We start from the raw sequence: 22,725 nt of genomic DNA, 5'->3' as shown, positions 1-22,725 counted from the left end.
TACATTTACCACCATACTAGTGGCTGAAGCAATCACAGAGGACATCAGTATGTATACAACTTTTCATCATACATATGCTTATCTAGCCTACAGTAACGGACAATAGAACCCACGTATGGATGTTTATTTTTATTTGTACTTTGCTCAAGAAAACTGCATGTTTTAGTATTTTAATAAATACAATACAAAAGATATATCCAAGTTTGATGGAACATTATTACTATTGAAGTGGTGGAGCACCTGGGAAACCATATTTTATTTTATTTTAGAATACTGTGAATGTTGGAGAGAACATTCAGATCCCTAAGGGCAGCACCTCACCTAAATAGATTTGCTTTGATTAAGACAGACAGCGCTTGGATTTTTTTTATTTCCATTTTATTCTATACTTTAGATTTTTTGCGCTATTCCATCTTAAGGAGACTCTTGGTTCAATGATGTCGGCTAAATCACTGATAAATAGTAAGTTCTTCCAGTGTCACTGTAGAATGTGCTGAATGTCTTTCCAATTATTAGAAAAATCTCAAATGAATCTTATCTTGTTGGTTGGTGCTATTTGTAGTTTGGGGTACAGCAGTAGATTTCAATCCATCATCTTTACCCCTTGTTAAATTGAGCGTTTACTGTAACCTTGCTCTATTAATCTTCAATTGAGCTCTTCAGATCTTTTATCAAAGTCACGGGAATTTGAACAGTTTACTTTCAGTCTAAGGAATTCCCCTTTGGGGATGTTTAATTATTAGGAGGAAAAAGGAAACTGTTGTTATGCAACACTGTCTGTAGCTGTGCATCTCCTATATAAGCCTGTTTCCACTGCTCCGTCACCTCTTTTATGGATGGTAACATCCAGGAAGTTGACTCTATTTTTTTACATCTCATAGGTTAATATAAGAATGATGTAATTTGTATTTAGAGTATTTAGGAATTCCTCAAAAAAAGTGTGTTATGACCGTTTCTATCGTCACCAATAAAGATTGTCCGATGCGATTAATGTGGTTCCCATGCACAAGAGATTTAATAGCAAAATATAACAAAATACAATAAAGTATAAGAAAGAATAACAAAGTACAAGAAAGTATAACCAATACATTACACGTGCGCACTGAATTCATAAACAGCCATCAATCCTGAAGTCTGCAGTAAAAGTGGCAGTTACTAGGTCCAGTGCTTGTTTATATACAGTTTGGTATGAAAAAATACAGTGATGATGTCAATGTATACAAAGATAAACTAAGGTCTTGTTTCATTGGTTCAGGGTGTAAGATAGTCCAGTACAATGCAGATCATAGGTCAGTTCAAAGTATACTTCTTCCAAAGGTGGGGGCAATTCACTTAAAGAGCTGTGTACGTGTCATGCCTCGGGAACAACCTTAATCCAGTTTAAACCAACCTATTACAGTGGCGCACCGCCGCGGACGCCTCTTTGACAGCGCCGCGGCTGCTCTATACTACAGTGCAGCCGGAACAGAGCTGCTACACATGCGCTGCAGGTCTCTAGGAATTATTTTGGGGGGGGGGCGGAGGAAACCCCCCCCCCCCCCCCGAAAAATCCTCCGTGCGCCCCTGTATTAACATGTGCTGCATACAGTATTTTAGAGTATCAATCTTATAATAATCATAACTAGCGATCACAGTGTGCGATCGCTTGCCCGCTGATTCCGGATTTCTGCTGATGAAATGAGGATTAATATAAGACCAAACACCATACATTTCTTAGGACCTGAACCATAAATACCTTTAATGTAAATTTATCTTTGTATAAATAACCTTTAAGTCTTACTAATAAACTGATGTGAGTTAGAACTTTATTAAAAGTGAACTATTTACAAATGTACGTGTGAATGTAAGTGTATTTGCTGTGTTTTCCTATGTGATTGCATATTTAACATTCATACGCCAATGTGTAAGAATCGCATTTGCACAGGATTCTATAATAATCGATATTTATTCATTTAAAATGACTTCATCCAATTATTCGACTTCGACAAGTGTGTTGGCTTCCCTTCCAGAAAATCAATATGTCGGCAATATAACTAGCCCATGTAACTAGGCAGTCCAAGTATTTTGATTTTCATCTTTAAACACTACTTCTCTCTCCCACAAACTCAGATAAAGGTCCGCATATGTGGGTACACATGTTGCTCCCATCACAGTTCCTTTTATCTCAAAATAGAATCTATACTCAAAAACAAAATATTTGAGTTTGAGAATGAAATCCAGCAGTTTGAACAAGAAGTTAATAAAGTCCACATTAGGTTCAGCTTGTAGGAAGAATTTCACTGCTTCAATTCCTACTGTGTGCTTTATTTTAGTGTACAGAGATTCCATGTCTACTGTCACTAGCCATACGTCGGATACCAAGGTAATTCCATTTAGCATTTTAAAAATATCAGATGTATCCTTCATGTATAAAGATGATTAGATTACTTGTTTTCTAAAATGAGTATCTACCAACAAACCAGATTGTTCTGTAAGACTTCCTATTCCTGACAGAACTCATATCAAATCGTATTCCGTTTTCACTCTTATGCCTTCCCGATATACTCCATTAACAATGTTATGATAAAGTTCTTTGAAATTTTCAGTCGGATTTGACAAAATGTTATTTGTAGCAGTTTTTATCCTTTAACGGTTTGCAGATCTATTTTTTTTATAAGTGGTGGTCGGCCAAAAAACTATATTGCATCCTTTATCAGAGGGTTTAGTAAGGACATCATCCCAGGTTTCTATTTCTTTCTATGCTTTTCTTTTGTCTTTGTTTAAATTATCGTAGTGTATCCATCGGGAGTTGTCCCTTAGGACATATCGATCTTTTGATACCACACTTGTAAACACTTTGATCTGTGGACTGATGCTATCACTAGGAATATAGGTGGAGTTTTTTTTGCATATTGGTCTCAAACTGTTGGCTGGTGGTATTTATAATCCTTGTTCCATTAAAAGTCCATTTAGTGAACGCCCTTTGCTCTTCGGCCATGGCGGCTGCCAGAACACCTATTACTCTCACTTGAGGCAAAATTAGAGATAAAAGATGCTATTCACTCCTTCATACAAACTAATGACCCAGCTGATACCTCGGTCTTTACTTACTGGTGCGCCCTTAAGGCGGTAGTTAGGGGCAGGATTATTCAAGTGGCTTCTAGACTACATAAGGCGACCCTGTTTCTGCAGACGAAACTAGAGGCGAAACTTAAACTTTTAGATACCCAGAACAAAACACACCCGTCCAAAGCGCTAAACCTTGAGAGAACACAGGTCAAAGCAGAATTACAAAAACTTCTTATGCAGCGTACCCAAATGGCATTATCTAAACTACGCCAAAAATATTACGTAGCGGGTAACAGAGCGAGCGGATTGCTGGCACGTAAACTTAGGGGACTGCAAGCACGGAATCGTATTAAAACCATCACGACTCCCAAGGGTGCTAAGATTACTAACCCTAAAGCCATTGCGGACTCTTTTGCAGCTTTCTATACAGACTTATATAATTTACGCACCGACTCCTCTACCCACCAACCGACAGATCATGACATTGCCACCTTCCTGAGAGATCTCCCCCTGCCAACCATATCCCCCTCTCTCAGACAAAAACTAAATGCCCCTTGGTCCCTAGATGAGATAGATAGGGTTATCAAACAACTCCCTAAGAATAAGGCGCCTGGTCCTGACGGATACAGCAATTCATTCTTCTCCACATTTCAAGAGGTACTGTCACCTATCCTTCTCCAATTATATGAGGCCGGGACTCATTCCGGCTCCTTCCCTTCTGAGATGTTAGAATCCCATATAGTAGTTATCCCCAAACCTGGAAAAGACCCTACTGATTGCAAGAACTATCGTCCCATAGCCCTTTTAAATTCAGATGTTAAAATATTTGCAAAACTGATTGCTAACAGACTCGCTCCTATCATCCCGAAACTGATCCACCCAGATCAGGTGGGCTTTGTGACAGGTAGACAGGGACCCGATAATTTGAGACGTATACTTCACTTAATAGAACAATGCCATAAGAATAATGATAGCATGTTACTGTTATCCCTGGATGCTGAAAAGGCATTCGATAGGTTACACTGGTCTTATATGACTCAGGTTCTTCACACCTTTGGATTTGCTGGCAACATTTTAAAGGCCATACTATCCCTATATTCAAACCCTTCAGCGCGAGTGTATAGTGATGGATTTCTTTCTCTAAATTTCTCAATTACTAACGGGACCCGACAGGGCTGCCCCATGTCCCCTATAATATATCTGATGGCCATAGAACCGTTGGCGGCACGGATAAGACTGGACCAAAGATGCTCAGGCTTAGAGGTGAAAGAGACATCTCATAAAGTGTGTCTATTCGCTGATGGCGTGCTCTTATTTGTGACTAACCCGGAGACCTCGCTGCCAGCAATCCAGGACCTGCTGTCACAGTTTGGGAAAGCCTCCCTTTATAAATTGAATACTTCAAAGACAGAAGTGCTCCCTATAAATGTCCCGGTAGACGTATTACAGGCTTTAAAAGATAAATTTAATTACTCTTGGAAAACTACTGGACTAACTTATCTTGGAATTCAAATAACCCCTCATTTAGCTTTAATAATAGAACATAATTTCTCTATATTACATCAACAACTATTGAAGCTTATAGGCTCATGGATGTGCTTCGAGGTCTCCTGGTTAGGTAGGATCTCAGCGTTCAAAATGATGCTTCTCCCTAAATTAATGTACTTATTTCGTATGCTCCCATTTTGCCTTCCCTCGGGTCTGCTGGCCAAATTGACCTCCCTGTTGAAAACATATGTCTGGAAGTCCAAACCCCCCCGTATTGCTATGCAGCGTATGACTAGGGGGAAACGGCAAGGGGGACTGGCCCTTCCTCATTTGACAAAATATCATGAGGCTTGTATTTTATCTCAGATCCGAGACTGGTATCTCCCGGGAGGAGTGAAGCCTTGGGTAGATCTGGAGGTAGCGTCTATTCCAGAGTTCCCCTTGACAGATCTTTTATGGATACCTGTCCAGTGGAGACCCCCTGTGGAGACCTTGCCGGCTCTTATCAGAGATACATTGACTGTGTGGGATCGATTGTGCCAGAGAACCGAGGGACTGTTGCGTCCCACGACGAGTGTGTCTCTACGAATAATCGCCAACCAAATACCAGACTTGAATCTTTCTGGATGGATTGGTAGGGGTATTCGGACCCTAGGACATTTGATGGACTCGGATGGGATCTGCTCCTACTCACACCTCAGTGACCTATATTCGTTGCCTAAAGGTGACTTTTACAAATACCTTCAAATCAGGCATCTATTAACTTCCTTACCGTTGAGCATTCCGGCAATAGGCCCTCCTTTAGCCAGGTATTATTCCCCATTAACTAAAGGTAGCAGTAGAGCCAGTATTACCCTCTGGTATAAAAACTTATTGAGTCTTGAGGCCGCTCCCAAATCCAAACCTCAGATCCAATGGGAATCAGACCTTCAGTTAGATTTGTCGGAGGAAGACTGGGAACATATTTTTGCCAACTCCTTTAAAATGTCCAAGTGCCTTAATCACACTGAGATGTTGGTAAAATTATTGAATAGAATATATGTTACTCCAGACAAACTTCATAAGATCTGGCCTTCTATATCCCCACTATGTTGGCGTAATTGTTCTGAGCGTGGCGATATTTTCCATGTATTTTGGTCATGCCCGGTAATAAGGCCTATATGGAATAAGGCCTTTCAATTGATAAGCTCTGTCCTTCGTCACTCGGTCCTCCCCACACCAGAGTTAGCTCTATTGCAATATTATCCCCCCTCTCTTCCCACTTGGGATAGATACGTGACAGGCCAGATACTGATAGCAACCAAAGCAGCTATAGCCCAGGCCTGGAAGCAGCCTCTTCCCCCTACTCTGGCCAAGATAATCTCCAAAATTAATTTCAATTTTGAAATGGAAACCCTGGGGGTCCCATATTCCACGTCAACATCGTCCCCGCTGATTAAGTGGAGAGCCTGGCATAATTATGTGACAGATGGGGAAGGAAATCCATCACGCTCACTTACCTCACCCTCTAATGATAACGACGCTGGTGAATGATCCTTTGTTTGATGGGGTGTAAAGTATTAATCAAGCCGAATGTACACAACGTATAGTCAATTGCTTTGAACTTTGACGCTGTATTTTCTCTCAAAAATATTGTGTATGTGTTCCATCCCCTTTATGTACCCTTTACCCTTTCCCCTTTTTTTTCTGTACCCCTTTTGACAAACCTTGAAAAAACCAATAAAAATTTTACTCGTTAAAAAAAAAAGTCCATTTAGTGTATAATTTAGTTAGTTCAGTATATCATCAATGGACAGCCAGAGATAGATTCCCTCTCATCTTTAGGTTGTGAGAAGATTTTTGCCAGGGTCAACTGTCTAGTAAAAAGATGCAGATCTTTTTCCCATCCAAGTCTTTTGAATTTGGATATTGGTAAGAATAGACCTTTATTAAGTAGGTTCATGTGTGCTGTTTTCAGGGTTCTTTCAGATAAGTTAATAATTCTCATCTTGGATTGTTAGTTTAATTCTATTTGCAGGTCTTGGAGGGAGAAGCATGAGGGAATGTGGAGAGAGGGTGGGGAAGGAGGTCTAGCTATTGCAGGGACAGCCAGTGAGGGAAGTCGAAATGACCAGATCACGAAACAGAGAGAAATGCTAGAGAAGGAATAGATACCCTGCAAGGGAGTACTGAGAAAGGACAATGAGTACCATGTATAAACCAGCAATAAAGAGTCCTTTGGGGTCCAGAACCGATCCAGTAATCCAAGGTATTCCAGATCCGTCCAGATGTTTAGATCTAATCCATGTATTCAGAGGTAGTCCAGAACTGGTCCACGTGTGCATAGAGTATCCAGATCTGTCAAGAGTGGAGAAATCATTTGCTATTCCAGTGGTCTATTTGGGGTCCAGAAGTGTTCAGAACCAATCCAGGTGCCTGGAGTGAGTCTAGAACAGACCGAGTTGCCCATAAGGAATCCCGATATGGTCCGTAGGTCCAGAATGAGTCCAAATGTTTTCCAGGTGTCAAAAGAGAGTCCAGAACAGGACTAGGTGTCCTGATTATGTCCAGGTCCAGTCCAGATTTCCAGAGGGAGTACATCTCCTTTCCAAGTGTTCCACGGTGTCTAGATACCTCCTATGACTACCTTATCAACACCTTGGCTAAACAGAGATGGCTCATGGAGCCAGTTGGAAGGCTTTGAGCCTCACATCAAGTGCCTGTATGACCTTCAGAACTGATCTATGTTCACGGCGTGTGTGAGTAACCCTTACAAATTTGCATTGCACCACCCATGGGGCTGGATCTTTTATAGTTCATTTTTCTTTGATAAAGCCACTATATTACTGTATATAAAAGTTTGGTGAAAAAAACATGAACATAATCTTTGGAATAAAGCAGAGTAGCCCCGATCCGGGTTTGTATTAGACATTTGTGTTTCAGCGCTGCAGCTCTGAAAGGAATAGACTGTGATTTTCATTCCATATGAGATAAATATGGAACTCTCTGCTTCCACTGAATCTTCCGTGAGTTCTGTAGCTGGTTGGCTATTGCGGATTTACTTTATATAATGGGATACTGTTCATTGTGTAAGTATTTGAAAAATTCAAGAAGAAGAATAACACGATTTGGGTTCACTTTTTATACTAATAATCCCTGAGGTTGGAGGTTGTTGGACACTATGCAATATTACCTGCTTTATGTACTTATCAATTTGTTGTAAGTAAATATTTACCACGTTACACGTTATTTAGTTATATCCTGATGAGAATAACGATTACTTTATATTGGCCACATTGTATTTTCATGCTTTATATATATAAATAAATTGATGGCTGTTTTAATTCACAGAATGATTTCTAATTATAATCAGCGCTCCTTTAAATTTGTTTAATAGCTTTTTGTATTTTAGCATTAATTTATATGTATATTAATAATAAGATCATTGGCAGGGTGTTTTTTTCTGGGATGTTCGCCAATATTTGTTTTTATCTTCTTATAGTTGCCCCTGAAGTAGAGGTCTGACCTTGAAATGTCTAAATAGAGCTGGGACTACTCCTCCCCTCGTCCCTTCATCTTGATTAGTACATAAACGGCTGAATAGTGTGTGAATCCCTGCAGCCATCCAAAAATCTAATCTAATGTAAATGCTTCTCAGAAGAGTGGAGGCTTAAAGCAACAAAGGGAAGACCAACTCCATATTAATGTCCAAGTTTTTGAAATGAAATGTTCAAAAGAACATAACGAATGTTATGTTAAGGTGTTCACATACTTTTGATCATGTAGTTGTATATATGGGTGGGGTAGGTTATACTGATGCTGATAATTCTGACAATCAGTATAATGAGAAACGAGACTTACTATAAATAAGACATCATGTGCGGCTTGGCTCGTATACATTCGGACAGCAGGAAATGCCGGCAGTTCAAATTTACGTCACTTACAATGGAGACAGTGAGATTTGCTGTTTTAAAGCAGCAATGCCAGGACCCTAACCCTAATACTAACCCTACGATTACTTTGTCCAGGCGGCGGGTTCTGGCATTGCTGCTTTAAAAGAACAAATCTCACTGTCTCCATTGTAAGTGACGTAAATTTGAACTGCCGGCATTTCCTGCTGTTGGAATGTATACGAGGCGCCACATTGTTAAGTGGGGGTGGAAATGGGGGTTATCTGTGTGCAATATATGATCAACGATAAGGAGTCTGCATGAAATATGGGCAATAGATCCCTCATCATTTCAGCTTTCACTAGGCCCTTAATATACATAAATACAAGGCCTGAATAACCTGGGGTTCTGCAGGTGTTGTAAAACTGCGAGTCCCAGCATATCCTGACAGCTATTGGCCGAGGTTTGTAGTGTTACAACAGTTGGAGAGCCACAACTTGTTCTTGCCTAATATAGACATTTGGGATAATTTAGGGAGAATGCTGGTGGAGCATAAATTGAAAAACTAATAGATGTGTCCCATCTGAGGGATATTTGTGGTCCATATACAACCAAGTGAATAGAGCAGTGAACAGACGGCAGCTCAGAATATGGCAATTTTCTCATAGTGATATATGACTGACAATTGGTGTAACCCCTGTTTAATGTATGATTGGTAATGTGAGTTTAACAATATGCATGATAGGCCCTTTATCATTTTCAGCTCCAGGCCCACTAGACCCTTAATCCAACACATCATAAGCAGCAACTCGGCTTAAGCCACCAAGTCACAGGTAGTGAAAGCTGCAATAACAGGTAGGAGAGAGCAGGACTGTCTGACAACTCCTCTGATTCTGGTGGGGCACTCCTGAATTTAGGTAATTGTTTCCCTTAGTCAGGATTTGGTCCAACTGCAAGAATATTTGGGTGGTATGTCCCATTTTACACTGCTCTGCTTGTGCAGGGAGAGTTGTGTGCACTTAACAGTATTGTCGTGTACTTGTTATATTACATCATAGGAGCGCCTGGCCACCCAGAGCCTGAATCAAGGTCTTGGGTGGGGGGCATATGTCCTCTGGCAATTGGTTGATATTGAATAACAAGGATATATCCAGGAATAATAATTTTCTGGGCAAATCATGAAAACCGAGGGCTGTCACTAAAATTTAGGGACAGCTTACTACACAAACTGTCTACAGAAGTGATACATTGACTATAAACAGTGGTTTTTTTGTAAAAAAAAAAAAAAAGATGCCGGAACTCACATCACGTAGTCAATCACTGTACACAAACTCACACACGTCAGTTGTGTAAAGAAACATAATGGTCTCTGCCCGCAGTAAGCAATCAGCGCGCAACCACATGACCAATCACAAGCTGAGCAGCGCCTCAAGCCAAGCATTGCCATCACAACCAGCGCGGACGATGTACGCATGCATCGGACTCGACACACAAGCAGCCTGCATGCACCGTTTTAATGATTTTGACCTGCTACGCTCAACAGGGCGATTCAAGTCCACGTCAGTGGCGGATCGCCCCCCCTACCAGGGGTTTGCTGCCGACAGCTGCACACTGTGCAGGTCCGTTCGGCAGTGACAGTGTGCTGCCCGGCTGTTCTGATTGTGTTTTAAACACAATCAGAGCAGCGGGGCAGCACACTGTCACTGCCGAGCGGACCTGCACATACTGGGCAGCCTTAGAAGTCGGACCCCCTACATCGCCCCGGGTATAGCAATTTCCTAGATCCGCCCCTGGTCCACGTGGACCAAACATCAAATGTTCAAGTTACTTTTAAAACATGGAAAATCCGTTGGAAAAAGGTGCTGGAACTCAGTTCTGGTGAGTTCTATGACAAAAAAAACACTGACTATAAATATATATATTTTTCTTAAGGGCAAAACTGTAATGTTTTATGTACATACGTGCTCTAGGACCGCGCTACCTGCTTCCGTCACACGCCTGGTCGGATCGTGGGCGTATTTGGCAGAACCCGGCGGTCTGTAGGGCCGCGCTGCCTGCTGTCATTATATGCCTGTCATTAGCAGCTTGCTGTCTTTTCACAGAATCCGATGGGCTGTAGGACCGCGCTGCCTGCTGGCATTATACGGCGGGCTGTGGGACCGCGCCGCCTTCTGGCGTTATACGGCGGGCTGTAGGACTGCGCTGCCTACTGGCATTATACGGCGGGCTATAGGACCGCGCCGCCTACTGGTATTATACAGAGGGCTGTAGGACCGCGCTGCCTTTTGGCGTTATACGGCGGGCTGTAGGACCGCGCCGCTCCCTCCTGGCGGTATACGGCGGGCTGTAGGACCGTGCCGCCTACTGACGTTATACGGCGGGCTGTAGGACCGCGCCGCCTCCTGGCGTTATACGGCGGGTTGTAGGACCGCGCCGCTCCCTCCTGGCGGTATACGGCGGGCTGTAGGACCGTGCCGCCTACTGACGTTATACGGCGGGCTGTAGGACCGCGCCGCCTCCTGGCGTTATACGGCGGGTTGTAGGACCGCGCCGCCTCCTGGCGTTATACGGCGGGTTGTAGGACCGCGCCGCCTCCTGGCGTTATACGGCGGGCTGTAGGACCGCGCCGCTCCCTCCATTTCCCGGCCAGGCCGACTCCCCCCTCGCCTCTCGCCGTGTTCGTGTCCCGCGCCCCCAGCATGGAGTACGAGTGGAAGCCGGACGAGCAGGGGCTCCAGCAGATCCTGCAGCTGCTCAAAGAGTCTCAGTCCCCGGACACGTCCACGCAGAGAACCGTGCAACAGGTATCCTTTTACCGGGCTGCACCGGGAAGGAGGGGGCGCCTCTGCGGCCTTGTGGATCGGCTGCCGTGAGCCTGGTCTGGGCCCGTGCTCCCCGCACCGGCCGGCTCTGGGCCTAGTCAGCGGGGGTTGCCGGCTCCTGGAAGTGCGTGCTGAGGCCTCCTAGCAGACGCGTGCGGCCGGGGAGTGGCTGCCGGTGCCCAGGCTGTGTCTGCAGCCCCTCTCCGGGAGGAGTCACCCGCTGTCACCCCCCGGGCTCTCCCTTCCCGCCACACGCGGGATAGGCCGCGCAGCCTGGACACTACTTCCCGCTGGTCCCAGCTTGTCCCCATCAGTGTCTGTGCTCAGATAGTCCGGCCCCAACCTGTTGCTCTTCAGCTCTGGTGGAACTACAAGTCCCAGCATGCCTTGTCACTGCATGCAGACCTTGTACTACTACACCTGCCAGAGATCCGTGGGCTGCCAGCTAAGCTTAGGTTATCTGTAAGATGTCTTCATTAAAATGTCTTATTTTTGTTGCTCCCTGACCACAACTAGGTGACCATGAGTCAGTAATGAGGGAAACTTGCTGAACGCCATTTTGCTGAGATTTGATAAGCGCTATAAAGAACATTTGTGTGATAGGGAGAACACGGTTTCCACATGGATGGAGAGCAGCCTCTGCCCAGCTTGTGGATGTTTAAATATTGCCTTCCTTTATTTTTGTAGACAGCAACGTATAGTATATGTTCATACGTTAGATTTCATATAAAAGGTCAATTCACAGGGTCATGACCATGCAATTCTAGACAAATGGAATACACTTGTTGCATTGGTTGCAGTTACCATAGTTGACATTCCTGCCTGCAGTTCTTGGTATGCAGCATGCATGTGAGTGATGTTTTAGTGAAGCCTTGCAGTCATCTTCCATGTGTATTCAGAGTTGCATAACCCATCTGGAGCTTTATCTGCTCATAAAATCCTGGAAGACCAAATCTTCATTGTGTTGAATTAGATTTTGCTAAAGGTCAATAAGAACAAATGTTTGTTCTTATGTCTAAAATGTAAGTAGTTTCTTTATATCTTAGTTCATCTCTGCAGTAATATGCTGCTTGATTTACACATGGGTTAGGATTAAAATTTGTGGATGTATCACCGAAGAGCATAATGCTGCCTGATGCTCTAAATTAAACTGGATTAATCTAAATGTTTGGTTGTGTTATCTGTTGCAAGTTTTTGTGTGTATGTATGTGTGTGTATATATATATATATATATATATATATATATATATATATATATATATATATATATATATATACACATATACACACACACACACACATTGGCATTACACTTCAGTGTTTAAAATTCAGATGTCTGTTTGACACAAGCAAAGCTAAACTGATGTGAAAATAAACTGTACCAAGTAAGATGTTACATAATTACATTTAATTTCAGTACCTCCCTGCAGTTGAAGATTTTACTTTTGTCTCAATGGGAGTGCATTGTAAACGCAAGTAGATGTGGTTAAGAAGTTTAAACTTGTGGTTGACTAAGAAAACTTACTGTTTTGCCAGAAGCATTTTGTTTGTATTTTAAAGCAGACTGAACACATTTGTAAATACATATCATGTGCAATGCGTTTTTAAAGCTAAACCGTCGGTGTATTGCCTAGTCATTTATTTCTTAGTAAGTGATTAATTACTATATTTATACACGAACATGTTAATAGTAATTAGTTATCAATGACACAATACTGTAGCTGTCTTCTGTTGCATTTCAAAACTGTAATGTAAAGAGGCACATATTTATTTGGTCATGTTATCAGTGACTTTATAATTTTGATTCTTTTAACAATTCCCCTGCCTGTTGGCTTGGTGATTTTAGGAAACAACATTTTTGAATTGGAGTTAACACTTGTCACGGTCATGGATTTTAATGGAAGCAACCAACTCTGGACAAGAACACCTAATTGCCCAAAATGCAACTTTTAGCACTGAATCTGTTATGCTTACATTAGCTGTCCAGTCATGTTTTAAGAAGTTCAGTATTATAATGTCTTGAGTACCAAGCAATGCATTCTTCATATAATCCTATTGAATATCAGTTTAGGGGAAGACACATGGCAGTGCTTGAATGCGGCGCTCTCTAGCTAGAAAAGTGCAGCATTTGTACGAGCTGCTACCGTGGTCTCAAATTGAAGTGTAGGGAACCACTTATCTCCTGCCACATGAGAATCTGCTCTGAAGACACTAGACACTGCATGCAACACTTCTAGAGCCGTGACAGGGAGGACCATTTTTTCCTTTATCCTAAATTTTAATACATATGGCAAAGTTGGCTCTGATTTAATCCAAACTTGGATTTTATATATTATAAATATCAGTAGAGCACAGTGTTCAAAGAATGCAGTGATATGGTGTCGCGTTGAGTGCATGTTATATTGAAAATGCCTTATTTGGCCATTAAAATTGCACAATTTTTAGGACTTGCAGTTTTTGGTAAAGTCTTGATTGTTAAAAGGTTTTTGGATGTAATTCAGTTACTGGTGATGTCATGTCAGAGCCTTGGATGTTAGGGCAGTAATCCATTGCTGATCTTTACTCACCGTACATAGCCGTGCAAGTAAAAATCAGCAATGTTTTACTTGGCGTAATATCAAGAAAGTGTGCGAGGCTCCTATGGCAGCTTATGCTGAAGTTAACTTCTTGGGGGACATTCAATTCAGTGTGAGGTCCCATAGCACCTATTTCCAGGTATTGTAAGCAGATGAGGTCCAAGCAAAAATAGCAATGTTTTAGGTACGAAACATGGTCCATTGATTTGGAATTGAGTTCCCTCACTTATTGGCTACATATGTGTACATCTATTACAACAAGTAAAACATCTGATTTTTTTCTGCTCTAACATCCTGCGGAGCCTTCTGCTTGTTCCAATGGGGCATTGCTAGGAATTGAATCCCCTCCATAGGGAGAGATTCAGTTAAGCACAAGTTGCCTCATATGCGAGCCCCAGCTTTAGACACAGATAAATGACCTGATAGGCATTAGAATCTGTCCTATAGTATCCATTCAGGTTTTGTTTTTGTTTGTTTTTTTAAAAAAATTATTAAGACTATGGAGAAATCTCACAAAATGGTCCGTTTTCAACACCACCTCTCAAAGACAGATTTGGCACATTGGATGCATTTTTCGGTCCAAAATATTTGTTTTCAGCAAGCAGAAAACTACATGACCTTTTTCCTTACTCTAAAGAAACCACCCCCATGATTCCATATTCTACTGCACAGAGGTGATTGAATATGTAGTAAATACACAATAAAATTTGGTTTTAATTCTTCAGGGATTTAAAGTCAATTTTTTTTTTTTTTTTTTTTAATAGTAATGTACAATATTTCTTTAATTCAGTCATCAACAAATAATTGTTTTCTAAACAACTTAATGCAGAAAGGGCAGGAGATGACTAGATGTGACTCTAGAAGCAGCGTTTTGTCAGTCTTCTAGTGAGTTATTAATATAACCAATCATCAACAGTAAAAATAGATACTGCTGAGAAATATACTTTACATATATGGTGTAACTCTTATATACTTGTGTATATTTATAGCGCATCTAAAATGAGGATTCACGTTTTCGTTCAACTTCATCATAGGATAAATCAGTGTTTTTAGCAATGGTTTGAATTGCTAAGTTTCCATCTACTACATTTTCATATACAACATAAAATCCCCAGAAAACACAGCTGGAATTACCAGTTGAACGTCTCCTGAATAGTGTGTTAAAGTAGAATTTAGGAGCTATTCACTCTAATCTGGGCCACCTGTGCTATTACATTGCCAGGGATGTGCACTGATTTCAGATTTATATGGTTTACTCTCAAAATGTAAAGTGTCAGCAACAAAATTAGAAGCACTGTGGCTGCCTGTTTAGGAGGTTTAGCCTTGCAATATATTATCTATTAGGGTTTTAAGTAATTGATATGACTTTAATTTCTGTTCATAAAATGTTAGTCTTGTAGCTTCCAGAAATTGTCTGAACTTATGACAGTCTAGTTTACTAGGAGGATATTTTCTTGAAGTTCATGGTATTTAAAGTGACTTACAAATTATCCCTGTTTTGAAAATATGGCCTTTAATGTGTTCACTACAAGCAGGAACTAGACATGTTTTCTGCATGAAAATCTAGGGGAAAATACATCCATCATGGTTTGCGAATTCTATGAGTGGTCAGAAATATTTCAGATTTTGTATTTTAATTTTCACCATGAAACTAAATTTGACCTTGACTCCCTCTCTCAGAAATTGGAGCAGCTGAACCAGTTTCCAGATTTCAACAATTACCTAATTTTTGTACTCACAAAGCTAAAATCTGAAGGTAAGTGCTAATTTCTTTCTAATGGTTAAAGCACAGTACTTATGTACTATTGGGCTGTCAGAAGCTGTTAAATGCACTTGTTCACTGCGGAGACCAGGTCAAGTTGCACTTGCATTGAAAGAACACCTATGTATGTACACACATACGCACGTTGTATGTACTTAAAAATTAAATAAAATACATTCCAATTAAATTTGCAGTCCATCTTTCAGCGTTACAGTAGTCTTATACAAAAAGGAAAGTGTTGTCAATTTTTCTACACTTGTATTTCCATTGTGACTTTTCAGTTCCTTTAAACAGTCTAATTTCCCCTAACTCTAATACATTATTTTTTTTAATAATGCAATTGGCTGCCTTTTTGTTCTTAAAACTTGCTGTCATATGGTATGTACTTTTAACAGTATTTAAAATAAAATGTTTTTTTATTTTTATATTCCTTATTTGGCTTCTACTTCTATTTAACAGTATTCTTTCCAAGTCTACAAGCTTTGATGCTTCCTTGAGCTGATCAAACTTTCTTTCTAAGCTGATTCGATTAGCCACGAGGTTTCGTCGTATCCGAGCAGCTATGTTTCTGCGCGCATTACCGGCAATTGTAGTAATGAAAGCTTCATGCTTTTTTGTTTGCGCCTCTGAGGTATGAGTAAGACTGACCAATGATTTATTAGTTAGATAGAACATTGTGCGGTAACAGCTGCAGGGTTACTACAGAACTTTGTGGCTAATTGAATCCGCTTCTAAAATTTAGTGTATGTGTGTATAATGCCATGTCACAATTTCTGCGGATAGCTTAAATCATTCTTTGGCCATTTCAATATGAAGTTTTTTTTTCATTGCAAATTGTGTGTTTATAGTATCCAAAGGAGCAGAAGACAGAGCATTATCCCCTTGTGTGCACTACAGGTTAATAAGTAGAACATATTTTGGGGTGTATACAATTCTGATGAAGCGCACCATTGAAGAAAAAACGCCTATATAGAGGATTTAATGAAAACAAATCTAGTGCTACCTAAGGAGTATTGTTAAATGTGAATAATGTACGTCAATCATGAATGTGCAAAATATGATGGTCAAAACGATTAGACCGTTAAATGTCTAAATCTAGGATATTTTCAAAAAAAAGTCACTGCAGGGATGGTGTGACTAATGTTTCAATAATGTTAAACTTCACTACCCAGTCATGACTTGTATCCAGCCAAGTCTTAGTTATTCCAACTATATCCCAATATTCCGCCAACATCATTCTATTTTGTTTTGAACTTAATGTAAAGAATCCTTAAATAGATAAGCAACATTTCTCCTCTTCTTATTAAATATGTTCATGCACATTTTTTATATATGAAGTGAATGACTGCTTACAAGTAAACTGCAAAGGTTTGATGCGCTCTTCTTCACCTAGTGAATATCGTTTTTTGTGATGTCCTTGTATAGTTAATACAGCAATGTAGCTTTTCCTCTAATGTGTAGGTTGTTTCTTTGTTTGTTTTCAAGCAGAGTATGAAGTTAACAAATTAATCTTTGTAGTCTTGGCATGTGTGCTGCTGCAAACCATATGTTGCAGTAATTGTTCAGATCATTAAGGGTTTCTGATTGTGAGGGATATAGAACATTTAATTATTTCAGCTGCTTATGTTCACATCCTACAGAAAGACTTAACATTTGCATACAGTAGGCTGAAAGCTATTTGTAGCAGGGCGATTTTATAAATGCACCACAGATGGAGATGATGAATTTCATCAGTGCGGTGTCTATACGTCTTTAAACAATCCGTCGTGGTTGCATGCATGTTTAATATACATTTACCTTTGTTTCCCCTGTAATGTTATGCTTAACATTTCATTATTGTGTGTATTTATAAGAAGTGTTCCTAAGCTGCTTAATGATGGTGTTGCAGTGACTTACACCTTGACTTCAGAGTGAGTTGTGCAAGCAGATCAAACCATTTCATTTTCTGCCTTTACTGTTGCTATGCAACACATGGCTAATGGCTTCTCTTTGTCTAGCATTTTGATACATTAAACAAATTTGAGTATTTGAAAGTAAATGGTTTTTACATATTTGTTATGTTTTTTTTTTTTACATGCTACTAGATCAGCCAAGCTTAATATTGAGGGAGGTTGCCAAAAAAAAGGCTTGCGTGTGCAAAGTGTCACAAAGTTGTTTGTTAAATGTTACACAGCCATTTTGCTGCAAGTGGTATGTTGTCGTGAAAAGGGAGTTTGCTCCTGCTCACTTTTGTCACACGAATGCAACAGGGGATGAACCTAAGGGACTTTTTGTTTTTTTGTTTTTTTTCTCCTCTACTCAGTTTGGCTTCCACACAAGTTGTGGTGCCACAGGGGAGAGAGCGACTCATCCAATGTCATAAGGGGCTCTCGGTTGGTTCACGTTGGCGTTTCTAGCTAGTCGTTGCTGCTTTTGAGTTTCTTGGAAGATAAGGAAATATTACCGTATTTCCCCATGTGTAAGACGTACCTTTTTCCCCAAAATTTTGGGACTAAAACCTGGGTGCATCTTGTACAGGGGTAGCGGGGATGCAGGGGGATGGGGGGGACACAGGCAGAGAGTGGAAGCGGGGATCCAGAAGGCGGACAGGCAGAGGGTGGCAGCGGGGATCCAGCAGGTGGCGGACAGGCAGAGGGTGGCAGCGGGGATCCAGCAGGCGGCGGACAGGCAGAGGGTGGCAGCGGGGATCCAGCAGGCGGCGGACAGGCAGAGGGTGGCAGCGGGGATCCAGCAGGCGGCGGGTGGCAGCGGGGATCCAGCAGGCGGCGGGTGGCAGCGGGGATCCAGCAGGCGGCGGACAGGCAGAGGGTGGCAGCGGGGATCCAGCAAGAGGCGGACAGAGGCACAGTGTCAGCAGGGAGGGCGATTGCTGGAAGAGTGTGCTGCCCGGCTGCTCTGATCATAGTCAAAGCAGCCGGCCATTACACTCTCCCTGTCTTTTTTGACAGCTCCCCTAAAATATTTTTTTTCAAAATTAAGGTGCGCCTTATACATGGGCAAATACAGTACTTTGGATGTGAACCTATTATTATTATTATTTATATGACCATATTCTGATGATGCAGGTGTCTTTTTATAAATACTATTTAGTTTAGCTTCTTTTCTCTGAAATCGGTTATCCACTTAAAAATTAAAGGGAAAGTCTAATATGTACTAAATTACTACAGTAAAGCATTTGTGTTTCTTAGAGTTGGCACCTTGACAATTGTGTTTCTTGAAATGTGCAACTTTAAATAAAAGCCTACGGTTTGTTTTAACAGCTTTTAAATGTTTACATTTAGCCTTGTTTAGAATGTTGGAAAATGAAGCTTACAGTTTAGTACGCACTGTAATTAAACATACATTGGGTTATTTACAGCATTCCACGCATATGCAGCATTACCCCTATATAGTTGCTATTAACTGCTCTCTTTACAATACGCAGTGCTGAGTGGAGCCTCTTTCAATAGAGCCTATTGTGTATGCAGTTTTTCTTCACTGTCAAAGCTTTTTTGGTGTTGAACGTTTTCAACAGTTTGGGGTTTTCTATGACATTCTCCCGGCCTTTGAAAGCTGTAGAATAAAAATTACCCTTGACAATGACCAGCTTTTGTGAATTGCAGCAGTTCCCAAGCGTTGACAGTTTTGCTATTTAATTGCAAGACCCTTTTTCATTTGTGGATATGTGTCAGATTATATTGCATCTTTAAGCTGGCTAATTTTATTTTCTATCTTACTATATTTTTATTTGTGAAGAAATGACACTTGATGGCTTTTGGGGGTTTAAGTTAGTTTTATATCCTACATTTTATCCCATTAGCACCTGTCTCCTACACACAGCAGACACAAACATCGGGGGACATTTTATAAAACTGTTCACACTGAAAACATTTGGGTTTATTGGGTAAAAATGCCTTACATTTATAAAAACTGCACAAGTGGCTTTTATAAACTAACCCCCAAATAGTACCAGGTGCACGTTCTACAGAATGTGTTACTTGACAGACAATAAGTCTGTCTCCTCCCCTTCCCCACATGTGCCGCTGGACATGTGTTAGATTTATGACCGGATCTATGGTGCCTTAAGGATTAAATTTAGTAATTAACTCTCCTGCACAATGTACCTATGTAAAAATGTTATAAATGCTTTTAAAACATGTAAATATTTAATGCAAAATGTATTTAAAACGTAATCTGGTGGTCCAGTGGCGATGGAGACACATCTGGTGGCGTTGAGCCGTCATTTCAGTTACTGTGAATGAGAACCAAAGTGCTGTGTTGCTGCAAGGTTCCACTTTTCCTAGTAGTCCAGAGTCATGGTCCACAGCAAAGAAGTGTCCGCTAGCCCCAGCCAGCAGCCGCATAACTGCACCGAATGTGCTTTTTAAGGCTGTCTTGGGGTTTGGCTACCATACCTCTGGAGTAAACATCAGGTTGGAGAGTACTCTAGACTCCGGTGCAGGTCTCCTGGAAAATACTTTGGAGGCAAGATAAATCTCCCAGCTCAGATTTGGGTGCACTGTGTAGTAATGCTAATTGTGAGCCAGGCCCATTCTGATTCACATACAAGCGATCCTATAGTTTATTTGCTTCCCTGCCTCTCTTGAATGTAAACTCACAAACTTGACCCTCTCTACCTCCTATCTTCTCATCCCCTTTTTGAGGTTTCCTTTGTTCTAGTTGTGTCCTGTAATGTAGTTGTTATCTCTATTGTCTCTTCTTGTATTGATTTAGTGGTTGTGTTTTTTTTTTTTTTTTTTCTTCTTGCCCCTTGCTGTTTGTTCTGTTTATATTTTGTTGATTGTATGGCACTGAATTTTGTGGCTTATAAATAAACGTTCATGATGATGAATGCAAATGTTGTCTGTCTGATAAGACAATATTAGGGGGGTGTGTGTGTGGTAATCGTGACAAAAAATTCTTTATTCCACATCGGTATACAAATACAATGCATAGATTATAGTATTACAGCGCAAAGTATATAATTTTTTGTATTCCACGCCATGCTGCTCTTCCAGGATATTGGCATGTAGTCTTTTAGCTTTTGACTTCACACACCTTGTATTGTTTCTGTTTTCAGATGTCTCCAACATTTGGAGCTTTAAATTGTTATTGCCATCCATTTTGATTCTGAGAGGAATATTCCTTTTTCATTCAATGCTTCTTGCCACCTGTGACTGGATCACTTATAAATAACTTCTGGCATAAATGAATTTAAAGGAAATGGCGCAAGGTGCTTATTTATAATTGCACATGCACTGATATTGTGTATATTTTGGTAAGGGAAATCTTTAATTTCTGAGACCAGGGGAAGAAATGTGTTTTTTGTTTAGCCTTGCTAGAGGAGATGCATTGTTTCTGGAGGTGTATATTTGATACAATAAGCCATTGTGGATGGAGGTCTTTTGTGTATTGTGATGTGGGGAAATGGCTTGTTTGGGGGTTGTACCTTACTTTGGGAATGTGTATTCCGCAACTGTCTGAAGAAAGTACTCATGTTAATTAGACCCTTTGACTTTCTAGTAGATTTCCTGCCTCTGAAATAAGATGCACAAATCACAGCAACGTTTCAGTAAATCACAGATAAGTGTAAATATTGTTAACTTTGAATTGCATGTAAATCCATGTTTTGGTAAACAGGTTAAATCCTGATTCTAAAAATAGCTCAGACCTCGAGGGGGCTGGCTTACCCAGTGAGGCTGTATTTAAATGTGTGTAAAAACAGCACTGTTTTTATTAAAAGTTGTTCTTGTTTCATCTGACCTGATCACTGGTACATTTAACCAGTGAAGAGCAAATAAACATCACTTGCTTCAAAGACCTGCTTGAAAATATCTTCCATTGTGAAAATCCTGTGACTTACAGATTAGACCCAAAATCTAATCCGTTCCCGGCTGTTTCTGAGGTTTGGACCCAGCTTTTCCAGTACCACCGCTCGGCCTGCTACCCATGCAGCCCTGGTCCGTATGATCCATCCACAGAAACCCTGATCCATAGTAAGAGGTCAGGAGTACCAGCCCAGGTACACCAGTAACGGGGTATACTCGCAGCGTCTGTTACCCAGAAGAAACCCCTTACTGGATGCCGGTAAGGAGTCCAGTGGTGGCAGCATTTGTAAGCCCCTTTTACTGTGGCAAGAGAGCGCATTTGGGATAACGAAAGGGAACGGTGGCAAAGTAAGTCCAGACGGTTCCCAGCAACAACAGACAGAGTGGCATAGGCGGTCCATCCTGTCACACCACCAATCTAGAGATCTCATGGATTTTTTTTTTGTCTGTCTTACAAGGTTGCCTCAGATATTTTGGATTGTGATGCTATAGTTTTGAGTACTTCTAACTGCAGCTTCCTCATGTGTCAACTTGCCCATTTAAGAACACCTATGGTTCACGAGAACATTCCTTGATGCATACTCTCACTGATATTTGTTGGTGCGATTGGACTAATTTGATTGCTGTATCTGTACTCCCAGGAATTTCAACTATTGATCTAGTGCATCGGATAGTTTTTGCTGAGACTTGTGTTCCAGCCATGTTTCTGTAAAATGCAATTACCTTACTCGTCTTGATTTTCCGATTAGTAGAATATCTATTAAGTATGGCAGTACTGTAATTTGCTGTTTCTTGAGGCAACGATCAGAACAACTAACACTCTTTCATAAATGTCCTGGGAGAAGTTGAAAGGGCAAATTGTAGTCTCATAAACTAGTAATTGTGCCCATACTAGAAAATCTGAGAAAGTGATGATGCTCAGGTGCAAATGGAATGTAAAGATAGTCATCCTGTAAATCTATTGATGTTCAGAAATCTCCATCAACCACTTTGCGAATGGAACTTGGATTCAGTGTGAAAATGTTTTGTCTTTACAAATTAACTGTCCTGGAAAGTCCGTAGATCTCCTTACTGTCTTTCTACCAGAAAGAGTCTGGAATTAAATCCTGTTCCTTTTTTGATCTTTGGCTACTGTACAAATTTTGTTTTTCAAACAGTGTTTTTAGACTTCTGTGTAAAGCTTTTCTTTGTAGTAGGGTTTGTGGATCTTGTTACTCTATAAAAAAAAATGTTTCCTGGGCAGTTCGTAAACAATGGGTACAAAATAGACCCAATGGATTGAGTGTCCAGTCCTCTATATACCTTGAAATACTTCTGTCTAACTCAGCTGTGAATAAAAAAAAAAAGAAATGA

General features: G+C 40.8%; 1 protein-coding gene across 2 annotated transcripts in view; it reads left to right on the top strand.

The window, feature by feature from the left end:
* Window positions 1–10,885: 10,885 nt before the first annotated feature.
* The window catches only part of TNPO1 (transportin 1), a 48,187-nt gene continuing 36,347 nt past the window's right edge, over window positions 10,886–22,725 (top strand). The window contains exons 1-2 of one of the 2 annotated variants that reach the window (XR_012678245.1): window positions 10,886–11,209; window positions 15,484–15,559. Coding sequence is in view for 1 of the 2 variants with exons in the window: in XM_075179956.1 (XP_075036057.1) it covers window positions 11,105–11,209; window positions 15,484–15,559 (181 nt within the window). In the remaining variant the exon portion in view is untranslated. The remainder of the gene's footprint in view (window positions 11,210–15,483; window positions 15,560–22,725) is intronic. The other variant, XM_075179956.1, reaches the window with a different exon arrangement.

Source organism: Mixophyes fleayi, chromosome 1 (genome assembly GCF_038048845.1).
Source record: "Mixophyes fleayi isolate aMixFle1 chromosome 1, aMixFle1.hap1, whole genome shotgun sequence".
Classification (NCBI taxonomy): domain Eukaryota; kingdom Metazoa; phylum Chordata; class Amphibia; order Anura; family Limnodynastidae; genus Mixophyes; species Mixophyes fleayi.
The sequence above is the reverse complement of the archived record's forward strand: the minus strand, read 5'-3'. Positions and strand labels throughout refer to the sequence as shown.